We start from the raw sequence: 18,710 nt of genomic DNA on the forward strand, positions 1-18,710 counted from the left end.
CCCCCCCGACCCCTTAAAAAAAAAAGAACAAAAGAAAAAATATGTTCCATCCCAAACCCGGTATCGATAGTTTCCAAACACTTAACACCGAGTCTGATAATCGTTGAGGCACTCAAAATTGCATTTTTCTGTTATAAAAATGAACGGTTCAAGTTCGACAGAATTCATTTCGTCCATTGGTTTAATCGAGTTTGAGTGTCTTAATGATAACCAAATTAGCTAAAAATTTGCATAGATCATCTACACATTAGTACCTAAAGACTCGACGGTGGAGATGTGAAAATTCGAACGAAAAGTTGGTCTAAAGTGGAAATCTGCACCTTAAGAATAAATAAAGACATCCTTAGTGAAAAAAGTCTATACAATTCCTTCCATAACGGGACACCGCTTTGAAATTAAAGTGTGGTGTTCCGCATTTTGCTCACTTTTAAGTCACATTTTCACATCTTCACCGTTCAATGTCTATAACATAATGTGTAGATCATTCCTGCAAAGTTTCATCCAATTTGGAGATTATTTTGGTACTGAATTAGATTAAATGAATCAACTGAACAAAATCTGTCCAAACGGAACCGTTTGTATAAATCACAATTACGGAAGCTCAAATGATCTCTAAATTGGATGAAACTTTGCAGCAATGATCTACACACTATGTTCTAGACACTGAAAGGTGAAGATGTGAAAATGTGACCTAAAAGTGAGCGAAATGAGGAGCAACATACTTTAATTTCAAAGTGGTGTCCCGCTCTGAAAAAAAATTGTGTGTGTGTGTATATATATATATTCTCAGACTGGTTTTTCTTTCTAATATATTTTTTCTTTTAGTGTATTCATATGTATTCATTACTATTTACATACTTCTATTAATGAACACAAACTATATGGTTCAGGGCCGGACTTGAGATTTGAAGACCTAAGGCAAATATTAAGAATGGTGTCCTCTAACGATCATACGACAAAAAAAAAATTAATGGCCGTTGCAAAAAGATATTTCGCCGATTACAAGATACGTATACACAGTAAATGTGCAATCTTAAATATGAATTTATGAAGTATTCTAATATTACGCGAAAAACCGAGAAATAAGAAAAAATCTAATATTTTTATGAAATTATATATATATATGACATACAAATTTTTTTTTTTTTGCCCTCGAATTTATGGTGCCTGAGGCGGCGTCCTCTCAGACCTCCTCTCAGGTATGGGCATAATATGGTTTATAGCCTGCAAACTTAAACTCTCCTAAGACATATGTATATCTCTTTTTTCCTTTGCTTGGGGCAAATAGGATATTTTCAGTCCCATTAGGAATACTATACATTTCACATAATTTTATGATTTCAATTCTTTCTTTTCTTTTTCATAATTTGTTCCTAGCATTATAGGAATTTGCACTTGTTTTAGTGCAATTGCTTCTTCTTTGTTTTCCTCCGATTTTGAGTCATTGTTTATGACTAACGGGGGTCTAGTTTCTTGCATACTCAACCGATGTGGGAACTCTAACTGCCATTTTTTATTTTAAGCTCATTTATCTCTGAAGTAGAGATTGCTTCTCGATGATCAAAATTCTATAGTTGCTGGTTTGCTGCTAGAATTTTCTCCTACGAAGTTATTAAATAACCATTGTTTTGGTATTTCTATATCCTTTCAATGTAATAATGTTGGTTGAATCTCAGTGTCAAATGGTCTTGGTTTGAACAATTCGACTATATTTTTATCTAGATCATCTGTAGGTGTTTGAGGGAGCCGAGTTAACTCATGTATTGTTCTCCATTTGATTGCTAAATCTTGGGAGTTATGGTCATACTTAAATTTTTTTGATTGAATTTTTATTTTTACTGAGTTTTCTATGTTTCTATCCGTTATAGATAGAAAATCATTGGGTTTAATATTGAACCAAACTATTCCATTTACTAAGTTTGATTGGATTCCTCCGATCATCGACTGAAGTGGGTTACTCAGTAACAACAAGTATTGGTGTATCCAAATCTTACTTAAATAATGCAATTATAGTGATTTGAATTAGACAAATATGAACATATATTATATCAAACAATGGGATTTCCATTGTTCCTTCTTCAGTACACTGAGCTGTGATGTATTTATGGTGCCACAAGAAACAGCTAACTAGTTAATCCGTTAACTGGATTGTAGAAAAGCCTTGCTCTGAAAATATGGTCTATCTTTCAATTGTCTTTCTATCAAACAATGAGATTTCTATTGTCCTTTCTTCAGTGCACTGAGTTGCGGTATATTATATATATATATATATATATATATATATCAATCATGCAATCGATTAGGAATGGAAACCTAAGTTATATATTAGTCTCGATATGATCGAGTAGTTATAGTGAAACGTGTGTATTAGATTATTAGACTTAAGTATGAATACTTAATCTGCAAACTCTTAACCATGAATTAAACCTTAAATCTTCAAGAACACAATCAAACTAGCCAGTCTTGGAACTTTATTCAACAACATATACATATACTCGATTTTAGGAAAGAAATATAACGAGATTATAGATATACATATCTTGAACACACGAGTTTGATTATGTTCAGATCATCAAGAGTGTTTGATAGAAGTAGAACGAATGACAGAACAATATTTGTTTAGGGTTTTATTTTGTTCTCTTTCGGTTTCTCTATATAAAAAAAAGGTTTTCAATAAAGGGTAAAAATACTTTCATACTGTTATATGATTATCCTTCAACTAAATAATAAAAAAAAAAAGGGCCCAAAATCATCTTAGTGACCCAAACTTGTCATTTTTCAAAATTTCTCGAGGCGAATTGTGGAATGCACCCCAAAGGTTACGGTTTTGTACTGTCCCCTTTGGTATTCTGTTAAGTAGTCAGTTTCTAGTTGTTAAGTACGTATATATAGTTGTTAAGTACGTATATATGGTATCTGAGGTTTTACCGTGTACAACGAGCAAAGTATCAACGTTCCGAATAAAAAAAAACCCGAGCGAGAGAGCGGGCTTCTCAACGAAGAACCATTCCTGGTCCGGTGGCGCCCCCTTACGGCATCGTCGTCAGACGGGGCCGAGAGGATCTTATGTCATGAGAGGATGGTCTCTGACGTAGCAAGAGCTGTGGGAGGCTGGAGACTTTGTTTAAGGTTTAGGGTTTGAAGGAAAAAGACGATGGAGGTTCGAATTGGGGCCGGTGTACCCGAGATCCGACCACAGACGGGATTGGCATTGTGAGGTCGAGGCTGCGAGGTTGAGCGCTGCGAGGTCGGCTCGCACCTATGGTGGTGACAGTGACTCGATGGCAGCAACACCAGGATCAGATCTTTATGTTCTTGTTTTTTATTTATTTTTTTGCCGGAATTTTAGGTCCTATGGCTTCTTCAATCGGCTTGGAGTTTGGAGAAGGAAGACGATCACTCATCTCTGGGAAACGAGTTGAGCTGCGGTGGCAGGGGTTTACAGATCCGAGAGTGCCGACGGGATGGAGGCGATATGCCTCTTGCAGATTTGGGCTCTGTTGGGGCCCTGGTGAAGTTTTGTCCTAAACTGTTAAAGTTTTGTCCTAAAAATTGATGACGCTTCATTTTTATTCCTTGATAAGTTTAGCATCCCCTGCCTCAATTAGCTTACAAACTAAATCTCAACCAAGTAGATTTAGTTTGAAGCAAGACTTCCCAATAAGAAAAAAAGTTTGAAACAAGCTTCTTTTCCTTCCAATGATAATCCCCTTTGAAATTGTTACAATGTTTAGCCAATCAGGACAAGATAGAGGAGAGACAAGTCAATTGGTTGGAAGGATAGAGTGACTACTTCCAAGTTCTAATACTAAAGGTACCTTCAAACAAGTAGTGACTCGTCTAACCCACAGATGTCGGGGTCAAACCTTCCAAAACTGAGGTCCTTAAAGACTTCACACTTGAAGGAGTGCCTACAGGCAACAACAAATACAAATTTAGTTGCTTTGCCTTCAAAATTGCTACTTTCTGGCACTAACTAATCTCCACTTCAAGAGTTCAAGGTAAGTTGCTTTACCTTCAACTTGTCTAAGAATTTTTTTTTAAAACTTTATTCACATAAGCTAACAAGATTATCTTTATCCAAATCAGAAGAGTCAGTGTCAATCTGACCCTCCCTCAAATTTCCGAACACGAATACTATAAGATTTATACGTTGTTTATTGACAAATTATGTGAGCTTATTATCAACTCTTGGTGGCCCGAGCCAAGGCCAATTCTCATATGATAGGCCCTGTGGCGGTGCACAATCTGCACCTGTTCAAGGCTGGTCCTTGACGCCATTGCCGGACCCAGCAGAAAACAAGTGGCCAACGCTGCTTCTGATTCCAAAACTAGTCTTTGTTTAGGTTGTTTGATGCCGACGACCTATAGATTCAGTTATTGTAAATTGGACTAAAAGTAGAAACTAAAGTTCTAGAGGGAGAGAAGAATCAATCCATAGTAACACAGTTCTTCAAATTACACATGCAGATTTCATTGTAGAACAAGAATAATGCTGAAGTGTATACGGAAGCATATACCAGAGAATTACACTACCCATGGGACCCACATACATACCAACTACACATGTCTTGGGTATAACTAGCAAATGTCATATCATGGTGAAAGAGGCCATTGAATAGTGTGACAGTAATCAAAACTAATGAACATATAGCAAAATTTGACATGAGGGCATTGTTCTTACTAAACTGAGGAGAATTGCACTGATCTTGGAAAGATTTTTACGGTTCTGATCAACAAAGTCCGCGACACCTACAATGCTCATCACAAAAGACATAGACCTTAAACATAAGATAAGTGTGACTAAATATAAATTTTTGCATTAATATCAGAATTCATACTGCTTACACAAGAAAATTTGGTATTTTCTAAACCTGATGAAGCCTGCTCTAACACATATCCAAACAAGGATTGGCTTAGAGCTATTTAATACATATTTGAAATCTATAGTACAGTTTTGTTTGCAAGCACATTGTATGTTTGAGTGCTTGACTATATAAACAGTTAGGTTTCTGACTGATTCTTAACTTTCTAATACTCTTTAGAGAAGTGAAACCATGCAAGATTTCTTGTGCCATCAAGTTATTTCCTTTAAATGAAGAAGAATGTGAAATTGTAGGGTGCTAAAGATGGGTCGAGTCCTGAGATTTGGCAGAAAATTCTATGTCAAATTTCAATTATTCTAGAGGACTTTTCTGCCATTTTAAACGAAATTACTAACAGAAACTGAATATATTATTTATTTATTTATTTGGCACCCAGAAATCCCCAAACCAGCTTCGCTGCTGGGCTGGAAACCGGTGCCTCTTGCCGAACCCACTCTAGCAAATAGCTAGATTGTGGTACTGTGAAGAGGTTGGAATCCCAGACCACATGGGAGCAAATCGTAGGCCAGACCAGTTCTACTAACCCATTGTTGCTAACTACAGATACTATTTCGCAACCATAAAGGAGGCCGAGTGTTGAATCACTATTTTGGAATTAAAAAAAATAGTTAGAATATAAATTTAGCATCAAGTTAAAATCAGGCCACTATTTTTGAGATCAACTTTTTTGTGCTATATACCTGTTAACATATGTCTGTATATATAAGCAAGTTATTTGTTATGAGACTGTTAGTTTTTATCTATGGTGTCTCAGCTATAGCACTGAATAATCAGCTCCAATGAACTCCCATGCTCTTTATAATTACCAAAAAAAAGTGTCAAGTGTGCCAGTCTGCCAGTCTGCCAGAAAACGATAAAAAGAACATGTAGAAGTAGAACCGAAAGAAAAGAATGGAACATACCTCTGAAAGATTCTCGAAAAATCTGTTGAAGAAAACCGAAAAGTTAATATGAATTATAAAACACAAATATAAGGTAGATAATTTCATTATTCTATTTCTACAACAGAAGACCATATGCACCACCAATATCTCATGGAAGGGCATAATATCACATTACACGCCTACTATATGACATGCAAATTAACGAGTGGTGAGATTGGAAATAATGCTAAAAGCAATATATTTAGACAAATATGCCAATACATTGGAGAACTGTGGTGTATTTTTGCATACTCATCAGTCATTACTCAAAAGTACATACTCGATATATGATGGTATCAGAATCTTCTACCCCGTGACCCCACTTTCCTTGGTCTAATACCCACTAGTGACCTGATTACAGTGGCTAATTTTCAAATTCTATGCATATACTCAGATTTCTGCTTATATGAATATTAATAATGCTAATTACTGCTACTTTGAATATAAATAATGCTAATTAATTACTAAACTACATGATGTCGCAGTTGATGTTTCCTTAAACTGAGGACAATGCTAAAGTGACCAACTGATTCTAGACATATGTTTAAATGCATAACAGCTGCTTTGTCAAGTTTTAAATGTGGCACACTAAAATGTGGTATATTTGGAATTAATCCTCGGGTTTTTTATTTTGTTCTTTCAGACAATTTGAAAATACTTTGTTCATTCAGAAACAAACTGGAACTGGATCCCTCAGTGTTTCTTTTTCTCTACACCGATACGGTATGACGAGTAGGATTATGAGGCTTTTACCTTCCCCAAGATTAGGGGTATCAACAACGTGAGAACAAGACTTTTGAATACCTGCTTAGTTGGAACAGATACACCAACTCCGTCAGCAATGAATTTTGATATAGAAAATGGGACCTGAAAGGGAGATGCATCATATGCTTACAGAATCACCAGAAACCTAAATCCAGGGCTGCAAAACAACATATATATTCAAGTATAATAGTGCAACAACTGACAGAAACTATGAAACTCACAATCAAGATTCCCAACAGATTAGAGATGACTGTCATTGCAAGAGCAAGAGCAGTATTGGCCCCAGCTAACTGCATTTGAAGTTGCAAACCTTTCGTTAAAACCCCAATACTTGTAAAAACTGTGTGTAGACTAGTAGAATAACAGAAGTCTTCATATACGATTGTAGACAAAGGAAGCATACCTGAGTAAGTGCCACTCCACTTGATAACGTAGTTGGCATACAGCAAAATATTGCAAGCCCTACATAAGAGGAATAGCATGTGATTTTTCAAATTCTATTAACATGACAACAGACTAAATTACTCTCGAGCCATGCCAGAATATAGAAAGCAATTAAACCCATTGGAGCCTTTGATCAAGCAACCCTGAATAAAACTACTATTCCAATCTTTTCCACTCTATAAAGTTCTAGTGCCGGTTTCTTCCAGAAGATTACTACCAGTCTGATTCAACAAACTACACAGTGTTTGCTGACCTCTTAAATTAGCCAATCATCTAAGTTGGGTGGTGCTATTAACACACCTTTTTTTGCTATTAACACACCCCCTAACTCAATTTGGTTTACAAGCTACCCAAACTACCCTCATTTAAATTTCTCAGTCTCTCCTATTCAAAAAAAATAAAAAATCTCAGTCGACATTGAAATCCCAAATCCCAGTACTCACAAAACTCAATCACAAATCATCAAGAGGACAAATGACTTCTATCATACCTGCAGCTATGATTTTCAATCCACAACCCCCCCCCCCAAAACAACAAGAAATAACAATCACTCGTCATTGCTCAACTCCTTTGATCCAGACACTTCACTTAACTATTCAATTCTACATCAACATTTAAAAATGAAGAATACACTTCTAACTTCTGTATCCAAAACCCATCATCAACTTTGAGTTGAGCAGTAACCCCGTTCTGAAAATGTACCAAAAATCTACTAAACCCAAAATTCAAAAACCCTGTTTTCTAATTTGGGAAAAATAAAAATCTGAAATTTACAGAGACCAAACAGAACCAACCGTCCGGCGACGTAGATTGATGGAAGTGGCGAACATTGAGACCAGCAGAGTCGGAATCCTTGACCGGAAAACATTGCCGGAGACACGTGGAGCCTTGCTATGCATTCTCTCTCTCCTGAAACTTGAATGTATCGATCTGATTCTAATCTGGGTCTCGCCTAAAACTCCAAAACATCAAACTTTAAAATGGTGGAGTAGTGAAAATGGGGGGTATGGAATGAAGCCGGAAAAGGATCTAAGGTTTTGACTGGGATGTGGGATTTCAATGTCGACTGACTGACTGAGAGACTGAGTTTAAATGAGGGTAATTTGGGTAGTTTGTAAACCAAATTGAGTTGGGGTGTGTTAATAGGATTTGGCTTGTCTGCTTGGATAAGCAGATGCTTGGATCTGCTTGGACATCACTAACAAGCTGACACGTCATTTATAAGCAATCCAATGGACACAAATCAGTAAGGACCAAAACACAAATCAACCTTGCCGCACCAGATCAGCCTTTTTGGCAACTCCATCCTCCTGCTCTTTTTTCTGTCTTTCTCTTTTTTGGTTCCAGATGCAGCCCCTTGTTCATATGATTCATATCATTGATGGGCATCATAAGTCAAATATATGGCATCAATGGTATGCATGAACTCTACCTTGCATATGCATGAGGATGTAAGATATATGTAAACGATAATTATCATAATCAAACCATCATCATCCGTTTTTGAGCTTCCGGGTCCTGGACAACCAAATTTCAATTAAACACAAATCAGATCACTAGGATGTAACCCAAACCCAGCCATTCAGTATCGCAATAATCATCTCCAGACACTCTCAGGTCCCCTACGCTCAATAACTCAGTCCTCCTTTATTCGCGGTCGCCTAGTTCGCACGTCCAACCCGCTTCTTCTGGACCTTCGATGTCATTACTCAAGCTTCCGGCGACGCCCATTCTCTCGCCGGATACCGGTCTCTCATTACTTCAAAAACCCATACAAAGTTCGCCGAACCACCGCCAAATACCATGCCTGGCCATCTCATTCCGTTCAGCACGAAGAGAGATACGCTATGTGTGGTGTAGGATTTGTGTTTTGGACTTCTTTGATTACTGTCCATTGGATTGCATATGAATGACGTGTCATCAATCGGTGATATCCAAGCAAATCCAAGCTAGTGCTTGTCCAAGCCAAATCCTAATCGTGTTAATAGCAGCATCTAAGTTTGAATGTGTACATGTACTGAAAATGAGAGAACTGTTTGAATGAAACATGAAAATTAAGGTGAGACAGAAGCCAATTAGGAGCACTAATTGGGGTGTTGGATGTGTGTACAACCTCAATCTCTTTTAATAAATACAGAAAATACAAGGAAGAGGGAAAAAAGAGCAAAAAAGATGAAACGTCGGAAAGAAAATATCCAGGTCCTGGAGTTCAAAACTATCTAGCAAACTACTACTCACTGCTAATGTTCACTGTAATTAACTAACAGACTCCGATTATCTGTACATATTAGGTCTACCAGGATCATCATACGATGACAACTGATCTGTGGGTAACCCAGCAGGCCTTTGTGGAAAGGGTCTTGCTACTACTTCATCAGAGGTCCAGAGCATCGGATCTGGAAAAGGAGGATAGTTCTGATAGGTGGGGGGACTGGTATATCTGGATGACGGTTGGCTCATATCTAAGTAGGGATCAAAATGTGGAATTGGCGTAGAAACTCTTGACCAAGATTCTGCATAGTGACCACCATGAAATCTATTATCAGCAGAAAAACTTGATCTGGTCTCACCAGATGCGCTAGTAACAAACTGATCAGCAACATTCACAGGAAAGTTTGGTCTAGTCTCAATTTTTCTGTTGGTGACAAATCGACCGGCAGCATCAGAACAAAAAGGTTGTCTGATCTCAAGGTAAGGACTTGTGACATATTGATCACCAGCATTGGTAGAAAAGGTTGGTCTACTCTCAACATAATGGCGTTGAACGAATCTATCACCAAAATTGTTGGAAAAAGGTGGTCTAGCCTCAATACTGGGACTGGTGACGAATTGACCTGCAACATTAGAAGAGAAAGATCTTCTAGTCTCCGCATAAGGATTGGCAACAACTAGATCCCCAGCACCAGTAGAAACTGTTCGTCTATTCTCCACATAAGGGCTGGCAACAAATCGATCACCAACATGATAGGGTGGTCTAGTCTCCACATAAGTGCTTGTGACAAATTGATCGGTGGAAGAAGCTGCCAGCCCCTTATCAGGACAATATCTTGCAGATGGTAAGGACGATCCCAAACCAAGGTAGCTATGTTTAGTCGCAGCTTCTTCAACTGCAAAGTCAGTTGGTAATCTGAAAAGCCCAGCACACCCAACAGGAATATCCAATCTGTTTCCAGTTGTTACAGCAGGAATGGGCGGTTCAATAGATTCCTGAACAGATGTATCATCTACTAGAGGCAATCTAATAATTTTTTGCTGTAGTGATAGCTTTGCTTGTTTAAGTGCATCCAGTACACCACCCAGCCGTTCCTGTGAGTCATGAGGCACCAATGCATACAGGTCATTTCTGCTCCCTGAAGCATTATGGAAACTACTGCCTCCATCCGACGAGACAACTGATGACCTGTTGTGGGATGATTCAAGCAAAAGTGGGTCATGATGGGAGCCAGGTGAAGGTTGATGAGCATTGTTTTCTAGGCTCTCTTGAGTTTGCCTTTCATATGCCGTCGGGAATGCAAATTCTTGAATTGGTGAAGCAGAAGCAACACTGCTTCTATTCATTTGATCCTGCATGCCTCCCATCTCTACATCCGAAGGTGGTAGATAACCATTCAGCTGTGTTTTCATCTTTTCCTCAAACAGGCAAGAATCTCTTGCCTCTGACTTTGCCTCCTGGGCTTCGGAGGCATTAATCTCAGCAGGGAATGGAGTCTTCATCTCATCTCTTTCCTCAGTGATATCTGAATGGTTCCCAGGGTCACATGAATCCTACATGACCAAATAAATAATAATAATAATAGTAAGTGTAAGTAGTAAAAGATAAATAAATAAACTTATGTACAAAAGAAAATACTTTTACTACTTAAGGTGATCACCGACTGACTAGAAGCACCAAACGCATTATTTTAACAAACCAACATATGGAAGTGAGAGGAACAGTTATGCCACTATCATTCTCTCACTATGGTAGAAAAATCTCCCCTCAATCATATCTGTAGCTAGCCTTGTTGTATCTTTTTCTCATAGTGTACTAATCTACTATGACTATTCATTAGATTTGCTAGTTGTCTGGTCTTGTATCTATATGACCTCCTCCCTAAGCTAATTCCCTATGAGACAAACAGAGAAATACTCCAATTTCTATCTGGCATAGAGCACCCAAGGCTCTCATACCCTCCTACTCTCATTCTTAAAAACAAAAAAACAACACTCGTTTCCCTCCCTCTCCAAGGTTGCCGGCTCCCCCTCTTCCTCTCAAGGCCGCTGCACACCACATTTGTCCCTCATGGGCTTCTCTATGCGTGCTTCCAACTTCTCCATTCAAATCTTGTCTCTCCTAGATCATCAAATATACTGGGGAGTGTTGTGAACCTCCCCAATCTCAACTAATTAGCATTTATTTCTCATAAATATCTCTATATCATTGTATTTGCCCCTTCAAAGAAAAAAATTGTTTTTGCTAGTTGCTCAGAGTTATGTAAAGTTTAGGCTTTCAAATCCTAGTTGTAGGTTTCAATTCCTTACCGTGTTTTACTTTTATAAATGTATATCCTGAGACATACATATCATGAGAGTTGATATGAATGCCTACAGGTTCCCAAGTCATCCATCTTCAAACAACACGAGCATTTTAAAACAGGGTATAATTAGATGCCGGAAACCTAATATGAACAGGAAAGGGTTTGTGCTATCAGTCAATGAAACCTAAAACTGGCACCACCTAAAGACATGCAAAAATGGATAGACTTCATGGTGAATAGATAACCAATTTTAGCATAGAAATCCTTACTACGTGTCTAATTAGCATTGTATAAAGTTAATTATTTTACCTTTCTTTTTATCCAGTCTGAAACCCTTGTAGAATCAAGATTTTTCCTAGCCTCTTGATAATTTCTGCCAATGTATGAATGGTGGGTTTTATAAGGAGATAAGGGCTCCTAAGTTTAACATTTACGCGTCAATGCAAGCACAACTTGAATTGAGTTACAGCTTACACAAATGCTGTTCAGACAAGATTACCTAAGGAACAAGCTAGGGATCACTAGTTCCCTACAGAAGCCCATATAGAAGCTATGCAATTGTACATTTATTCCAACATAATGGCTGAATGAAGAACCTCATAAATGCATAACTCTATAGGCTAAAACCACAGAAGTAATGACAATGTATCGCATGACCGCGGTAGTAATACATTACAAGTCAGCAAATGGCTATATGCTAAATTGAAATTCAATATGCATAAGCAACTAATTAAATATCCAGGTTTAACAGCCAATAAGGGATTATATAATCTGAAGCTTAAGGCATTTTTGATGTTTCTTTTTTGGTGACCTTTAAGTGATAGAAATCTTGCTATCTGGAAATGATTCTGGGAAAAAATAGCAAGTGTTGCTGTAATTTTCAATCAAATAGACAGATCAGAGTTAAGGGAGGAGAAGAGAATAAGAAAGAGATATCAAGGCACCAAGACTTTGCATTATAGGAAATTATAACTTCAAATGCATTTTCCTTAGACAGACTTATCAAAAGGCTCATTAAATAACAAGAGAGCTTTTGAGAACTTAAAGACACTTTATAACAATTTGGACACAAACGACTCTTAGAACATTACCAAAAAACAAAAATAGATCTACAAATAAGACGCAAAAAGGCCTCTTAATACAACTTTAGCATCAACTCCTATGATTTCTGTTTATTTACTTATTGATGATCTTATTGACTAAACTTATACTCCCAGGCAGACTTCTCACTGGACCCAAAGAACTCAACAGTTTGTCGGATGGAGGTGAGACCAGAGTGGTAGAGTTGGGCGTGGGCTTAGTCTTGGTTTTCGAAAGAGAGTAAATGTCTTCTAGCCAAGTGGCTACTCCCTCACCAAATATCACTTAACTAATAACTTCACCTCTCAAAAGGCTGAGTCAATCCTAGTAATGACCCAAAAATTGATGAGATAGAAATAGAATCTTATATGAACAGTAATTATTTAACTGAACAGAATGACCACAGGCATGTGAAACCTCAATTACAGTATAGCTTAAAGCTAGGAGCCAGAGTCACTGATGGCAAATGAGGTTGATGACTGGTAGTGATAACAACAGAAACAGTGTTGGTGGTAGTTGATAGCATTCGGCACTGCAGGCCAGTGATAAGTGCAATTAGAGTTAGTGAAGCAATGAATGGACTAGTGATGATAATTTTGTGGTAGCGCTAACCCGGCAATAGCAGTATCAGTTTCAAGCATTAATAATGACATTTTAAGTCAAAGAAAAAGCATGTTAATAAATCTATGGTGTGACAATGTTCTTATAAGCATACCGGTGTACTGGTGTTATTTTCTCTGAACTTCTCTTCCCACTCTCTTTGAGCCATTTCCATCTCTTCATTTTGGCCAATAAGTTGTGCCTGATGTTCTAGTGCTCTTTCCATGTCCTTGTTTCTCCCATGCCCATTGAAGTTAGGGTCACCATTCCTTTGATGTTCTTTACTCCTTGTGAGTGCGTCCTTCGACAAAAATTTCTCTTTTTGGGATTCAGGGCCATCTCTTAATCTCTCAGGGTCACAGTATGAGAAATTTGAAAGACCTTCAGAAGAAGCAGCAACTCCATTTTCTTCAGAATCATCAAACTTTGCTGGTTCATCCTTGGAGCGTTCAACTACTGACCTGAAATGCATGAGTACACCATTAAATTGAAAACCCATAATACACAACAAGAAAGGAAGTTCAATTGGGAAATCCTTTTCTCTCGCAAAGATTTATGTTGTATCATGTTCTTGGGAGAATCGATATAGAACAGATATGAATATGATGAGGTCAATACTCGTGACATGTCTTGTGTGAACCATGTACAGTCTGATGCAATAGATATGAAAAACCAGTAAAACTTTAACTCTTAATTGGCTGGAAAAAAAAAGTAAATTAGAAATCAAATAAATAAATCAACTATTGGTACAACATCTATTTCGGAGATGGCGGTAGATAAAACCAATCTGGAAGACATTAAGATATTAAGGGTGTGCACATTAGTAATGGTGGGTGCATCTGAGTTATGCACATCTGAGCCAATGACTATTATGCTTGTCTTTACTTAGGTCTTCATTAGTATACTTTTTTCGGTGTTCATATAGATACGCATACAAGCAAACTAAGCTACATCACTACCTTGTTTCTCGGTGTTTAATTTGGCGACAAGATTTTCCAAGGTTATGTCTTGAAGAAGATGAACCAACGGCTGAAAAAGTACTACGTCTTCTGATGGATGGTTCCTTATACTTTTCACGAGAACGCGGAGAATCAATGCGGCCTTTCCAAGACAAGTTTCTACCAGGTATCGAAGAAGAATCCAGGTCGGAACCTGAATATTCCTCGTGCTCATTTCTTCTCTCCGAAATTAAAAAATTCTCCTCTTCCTTTCTCGACTTATTACCCATTTTGGATTCTTGGAAGGTTTCATGATCAGAGCTTGAATCAAATTCCTCAGAAATGTCACTTGCCCCCTGGTTCTCCAAAATGGCAAGAACATCTGCTGTGGCTTTCTCAGCCATTTTTCTTTGAAGAGAAACAATTTTAAGCTGTTCCTCCAGTTCTTCTACCTAAATTGTGTGGAAAACAAAAAATTTTAAGTAGCAAAAGATAATGTTGGGAAGACAGAGAGAGAGAGAGAGAGAGAGAGAGAGAGAGTAGAGAGAGTTCTTTGAGCAATAGATTAAAAGAGGTAAACATGAGACATTCCTGAAACTTTAAGCATACCATTTTTTCCAGCTCATCAGCTCTTTGTCTTGCGCTTCTAGAGACAGACCTTTCAGACAGTAGACGTGCCCGGAGAAATTCAATGGTAATCCCAGGAGAATCATCCATGCCTGAATTAATCCTGATTATAAAGCACCCACATTATTAGCACATACAAAAGGCATAAAATTCATGAGAAAAGCAAAGAGTGTAGTAACAAGTTGTGACTTTTTATATTTTCCCATGTAAGAGGTAACATTGAAGAATATTATGCTTTCAAAAGGAATCAACCTACAAATCACAATTAACGCAACCTACAAGTTCCAACATCAAATACTGAATTGTCCTAATGGTAATAGCAATCTCTCTTTTCTGTTTTTTCTTCTTTCAGGTAGAAAAGGATATGATAATCTCAACATGCGAACTTCTAAAGTGAATGCCACCAAGTTATTAACAAATATATAGATGAATTCTGCAGTCATCTAACTAAAGGACTAAGGAGCATAGAATGAACCCATTTTAGTCATTCTATTGTCTTTGGGAAGAACGTGATAAGACCAAAAACATCAGGTTTATAGTTTTTAATCTTCTATATTAAACAATACCTATATGAAGCCAAGTAGCTATCAAGCTTTGCTTCTGCATATGGAACGGCATGTAAAAGAAAGAAATAAAATAATGATGTAATAAGTTACCCACTACATCAATAGGCTAGACCAGAGCAATGAAGTAAATAGCGTATAAATAAGAAGCGAAAGTCCCATCCCCATTTCCAAGACCCACACCCAGCTAGCTCTAGGTCTCCCGGTTGATCCCAACTAAGAAAAAGTTTTCACTATCCAACAGCCTATTACCCGACTCCAGCCTCACTGGAGTCACTGCCCACCCATAAAGTGTGAAACCTTCCTTTCAGCCTTAGGCTCTTCTCCAGTTTTTTTCCTTCAATCTCTCACAGTCAATAGTCTTGGTCACTCCTAGAGTCCCATACCAGATTTATATTTGGTAACAACATGGGTTTCTTTGCCTCCTTGTGTCATTGATTTTATGTTCAAAATCTAACACTAGGAACCTCGAAGGGTTAACGATGTTTGAGAAAGCAGTATTTGGGATAGTGAGTCTGAGGATTGCTTTCCTGACAAGATTATATTTTCGGAAGCTTTATATCTGGATTAGAGTTTGTATAGTGGTAAAGACCAGACTAGGAGAAATCATCAATGACAAATAGAACTACGTTTAAGTTTTTTAGGATTTCATTGAAGAATGTTATTAAGTTAATAAGACCCTTAAATTAATTAACACATTAAACAGACAGGTAGACTGGAGCAAACAAAATTCAAAAGCACAATTATATTCATAGGATCAAATAACAACACGGAATTAAAACCTAAAAGTCACAGTTAATTTTTCGAAAAATTTCGTATCTTTTGTTCAGCTTCATTCCAATCTAAAATGAAATTACAAAAAGGAACATAATAATTCAAAGATTCAAAGCTTGAGCTAGAAAGAGAGATCGCAGATGATCCTTACCTCAGATCTTGCGTGTCCTGATTGGAATTATGCATTTCCGTATCAAATCAAGGAAACCCCAACTTTAGCATTCAGCTGCTGCAACCATGGAAGACACATAGAATCAGCTTCAAATTAGAGAGAAAGAGATCAAATCAAGGTCAGGGATTGACGTAAGCACAACCTTGGAATGGAGAATCCACGAGCGATGAACCCTAACGGAGGAGACTTTTTGTTGGAGAGGTCCGTTGGGAATGAACAACAGAGGAAGCTTCTTCTTCTTCTTCTTCTTCTTTGTTGTGACGACCATTTCTGAAAACGACGGTAAAAACAGCAACAAGCTAATGATGCTCTCCATTGGGTCCATTTGGGACATCATGTCTTCTCTTCCTGTGTTTTTTTTCTTTATTTTTTTATTTTTCTTTTTCTTTAACATTTATTAATTATACTCTGACATCGTATGATTTGGTTTGAACCTCAAACCACACTTAAACCACGTTTGACTATTTCAAACTGTAACCGCATTTCAAAATGATTGCACCGATTATTTCGGTTACACCATTCTTCGATGAGGATTGGTTTCAATATGGACCTATTTATTTCAACTAAAAGTCGGGCTTATTTTACCTAGCAATTTTACTAAAACATAAACAAATTTGCAATACATTTAGAGTCCACAAACATCTACAAATGTCACTCAAATATCAAACAAGTAATAGAACAACCATATTTGAACACTTACCAAACTCACATACAACGTGCAAATGTATATATCAATTATCAAGCAAACATTGCAACGTGCAAATTGTAAGCGTGAACAAAGAATAAATTCTTATATATTAAAAATTAAAAGTTCCATTTATAAGGAAATAAATAACGAGATTAAAATAACTCTGGTGCGGTTCAATTTAAATCAAGCGGTTTATGACTTTTGCAGTTCGATGCGGTGTGGACATAAAATGACATTGTTTTAATTTGGTGTGGTCACCGAATTGGTTTTTGGTACGTTTCTAATCTGCATTTTTGTACAAATGCCGCCCTCAAAATTCAACACTTCAGTCACTATATTTTAAAAAATAATATAATCACTTAAGTATTGATTTATTTTTCACATTAGTCATTTTTGTTAAATACTTTGCAAAAACTAATTAGTTAAATACTAACGGTGTGTTTGGATAAAGAATTTTCAGTTTCTAAAGACATTCTTAAATGACAAGAATCATGATTCCAGGAATTAATCTCTAGTAATTAACGATTTTGTTGTTTGGGTATCATTATATAGAATTTTAAAAATGACAAGTACTACAAATTTTTTTTTTTTAGGGTAATATAAAACATAGCTTTGATCGATAGAATTCATAAATAACATGTATTTAAACCTCCAATTCCCTTAAATTTATTTTCCCTGTCATTTACGAATTCCATGAAATGGGATACCAAACAGGAAAATCAGATATATAGAATCATGAAATCCTAAAATTTGATTAAATTTGAGGGAATTCCCTTCCACCTAAATGTACAGCGTAAAAGCATATCAAAATTAAGACACTGTAAAAAACAGAAAATAAAAACCAATCACTAAAATTCACTACTTTCATTGATGAATATAGAATAGTCAAACTTTGTGTCTCTTTTTTCCGGTTGTAAATACGTACATTGTGTCACTTTGAATAGAACAAAGGAGAAAAAATTTCACAACTTTGTGCTTTTTTATTAAAATATCATGAAAATAAAGAAGAAGAAAAAAAAACCAATTTGATACTCAATTTGACCAAAATGCCCTCAAAATAGGAGTTACCAAAAGAACTTAGTCAACTTACGGCCTGTTTGTTTCACGAGATTAGATGGGAATAGTCATTCCTATTTGCTTATGTTAGATTGTCACGTGTTTGGCAATAAGAGGGATTCTATTAAATGAGCTTGTGGAGTCTCAAAACTCTATAAACACCTTATTCCACAGAGACACCAGATCAGATTGTGGAAGATAAATCTCTACCCTTTATGCCACTCTGCATGTCTCTTTCCATCTTATAAAAAAAAAAAAAAATCATTGTAGTGTGGATGTTATACTTTGATTCCATGTAGTTCAAAACTATAATTCAGTATATTATTCTGTCACATTTATGTGTAGTTTTGTGTAAGGAGTGATTTAGGTTTTGTGGTGATGGGTTTGGGGGTTACCTCCTTGGGTGTGTGGAACGAGTGGAGGTTTTATTAATAAGTGGAGGATGTTGTGCTTTTTCCACAGCAGTTGGGCAGCAATGGACCCGATTCCCTCTAGGGGTGGCCGGCGATGCCTTAGCAGAGGATTGGGTACGATTTGAGCAAGCTGAAAGTATAGAGATCCTAGAAATTCCCCAAATCAGGAATGACTTCGGTAGGGAATTTTCATGATCATTCCCTAATTCAATATCCCAAAACATAGAGTTTGCTGCAAATATATGAAATTTGGTTTTCTCTATT

General features: G+C 37.0%; 1 protein-coding gene across 1 annotated transcript; it reads right to left on the reverse strand.

Moving 5' to 3' along the window:
* Positions 1–9,020: 9,020 nt before the first annotated feature.
* LOC101309582 lies at positions 9,021–16,600 on the reverse strand. The gene is made up of 6 exons (XM_004306999.1): positions 16,432–16,600; positions 16,269–16,346; positions 14,763–14,883; positions 14,175–14,605; positions 13,331–13,676; positions 9,021–10,783 (listed from the first exon to the last, which is right to left on the reverse strand). The coding sequence occupies exons 2-6, from the start codon at positions 16,301–16,303 to the stop codon at positions 9,293–9,295; spliced, it is 2,424 nt and encodes an 807-aa protein (XP_004307047.1). The 5' UTR covers positions 16,304–16,346; positions 16,432–16,600; the 3' UTR covers positions 9,021–9,292.
* Between the last annotated feature and the right edge of the window lie 2,110 nt (positions 16,601–18,710).

Source organism: Fragaria vesca, linkage group LG7 (genome assembly GCF_000184155.1).
Source record: "Fragaria vesca subsp. vesca linkage group LG7, FraVesHawaii_1.0, whole genome shotgun sequence".
In the NCBI taxonomy this organism is placed as follows: Eukaryota; Viridiplantae; Streptophyta; class Magnoliopsida; order Rosales; family Rosaceae; genus Fragaria; species Fragaria vesca.

Excerpts from the sequence above, each read along its gene's own strand:
- LOC101309582 (XM_004306999.1), bottom strand. The coding sequence starts at position 16,303 with ATGCATAATTCCAATCAGGACACGCAAGATCTGAG. Across the intron at positions 13,677-14,174 it reads ATTAAACACCGAGAAACAAG|GTCAGTAGTTGAACGCTCCA; the intron begins GTAGTGATGTAG and ends CATGCATTTCAG. Across the intron at positions 10,784-13,330 it reads AAAATAACACCAGTACACCG|GATTCATGTGACCCTGGGAA; the intron begins GTATGCTTATAA and ends TTGGTCATGTAG.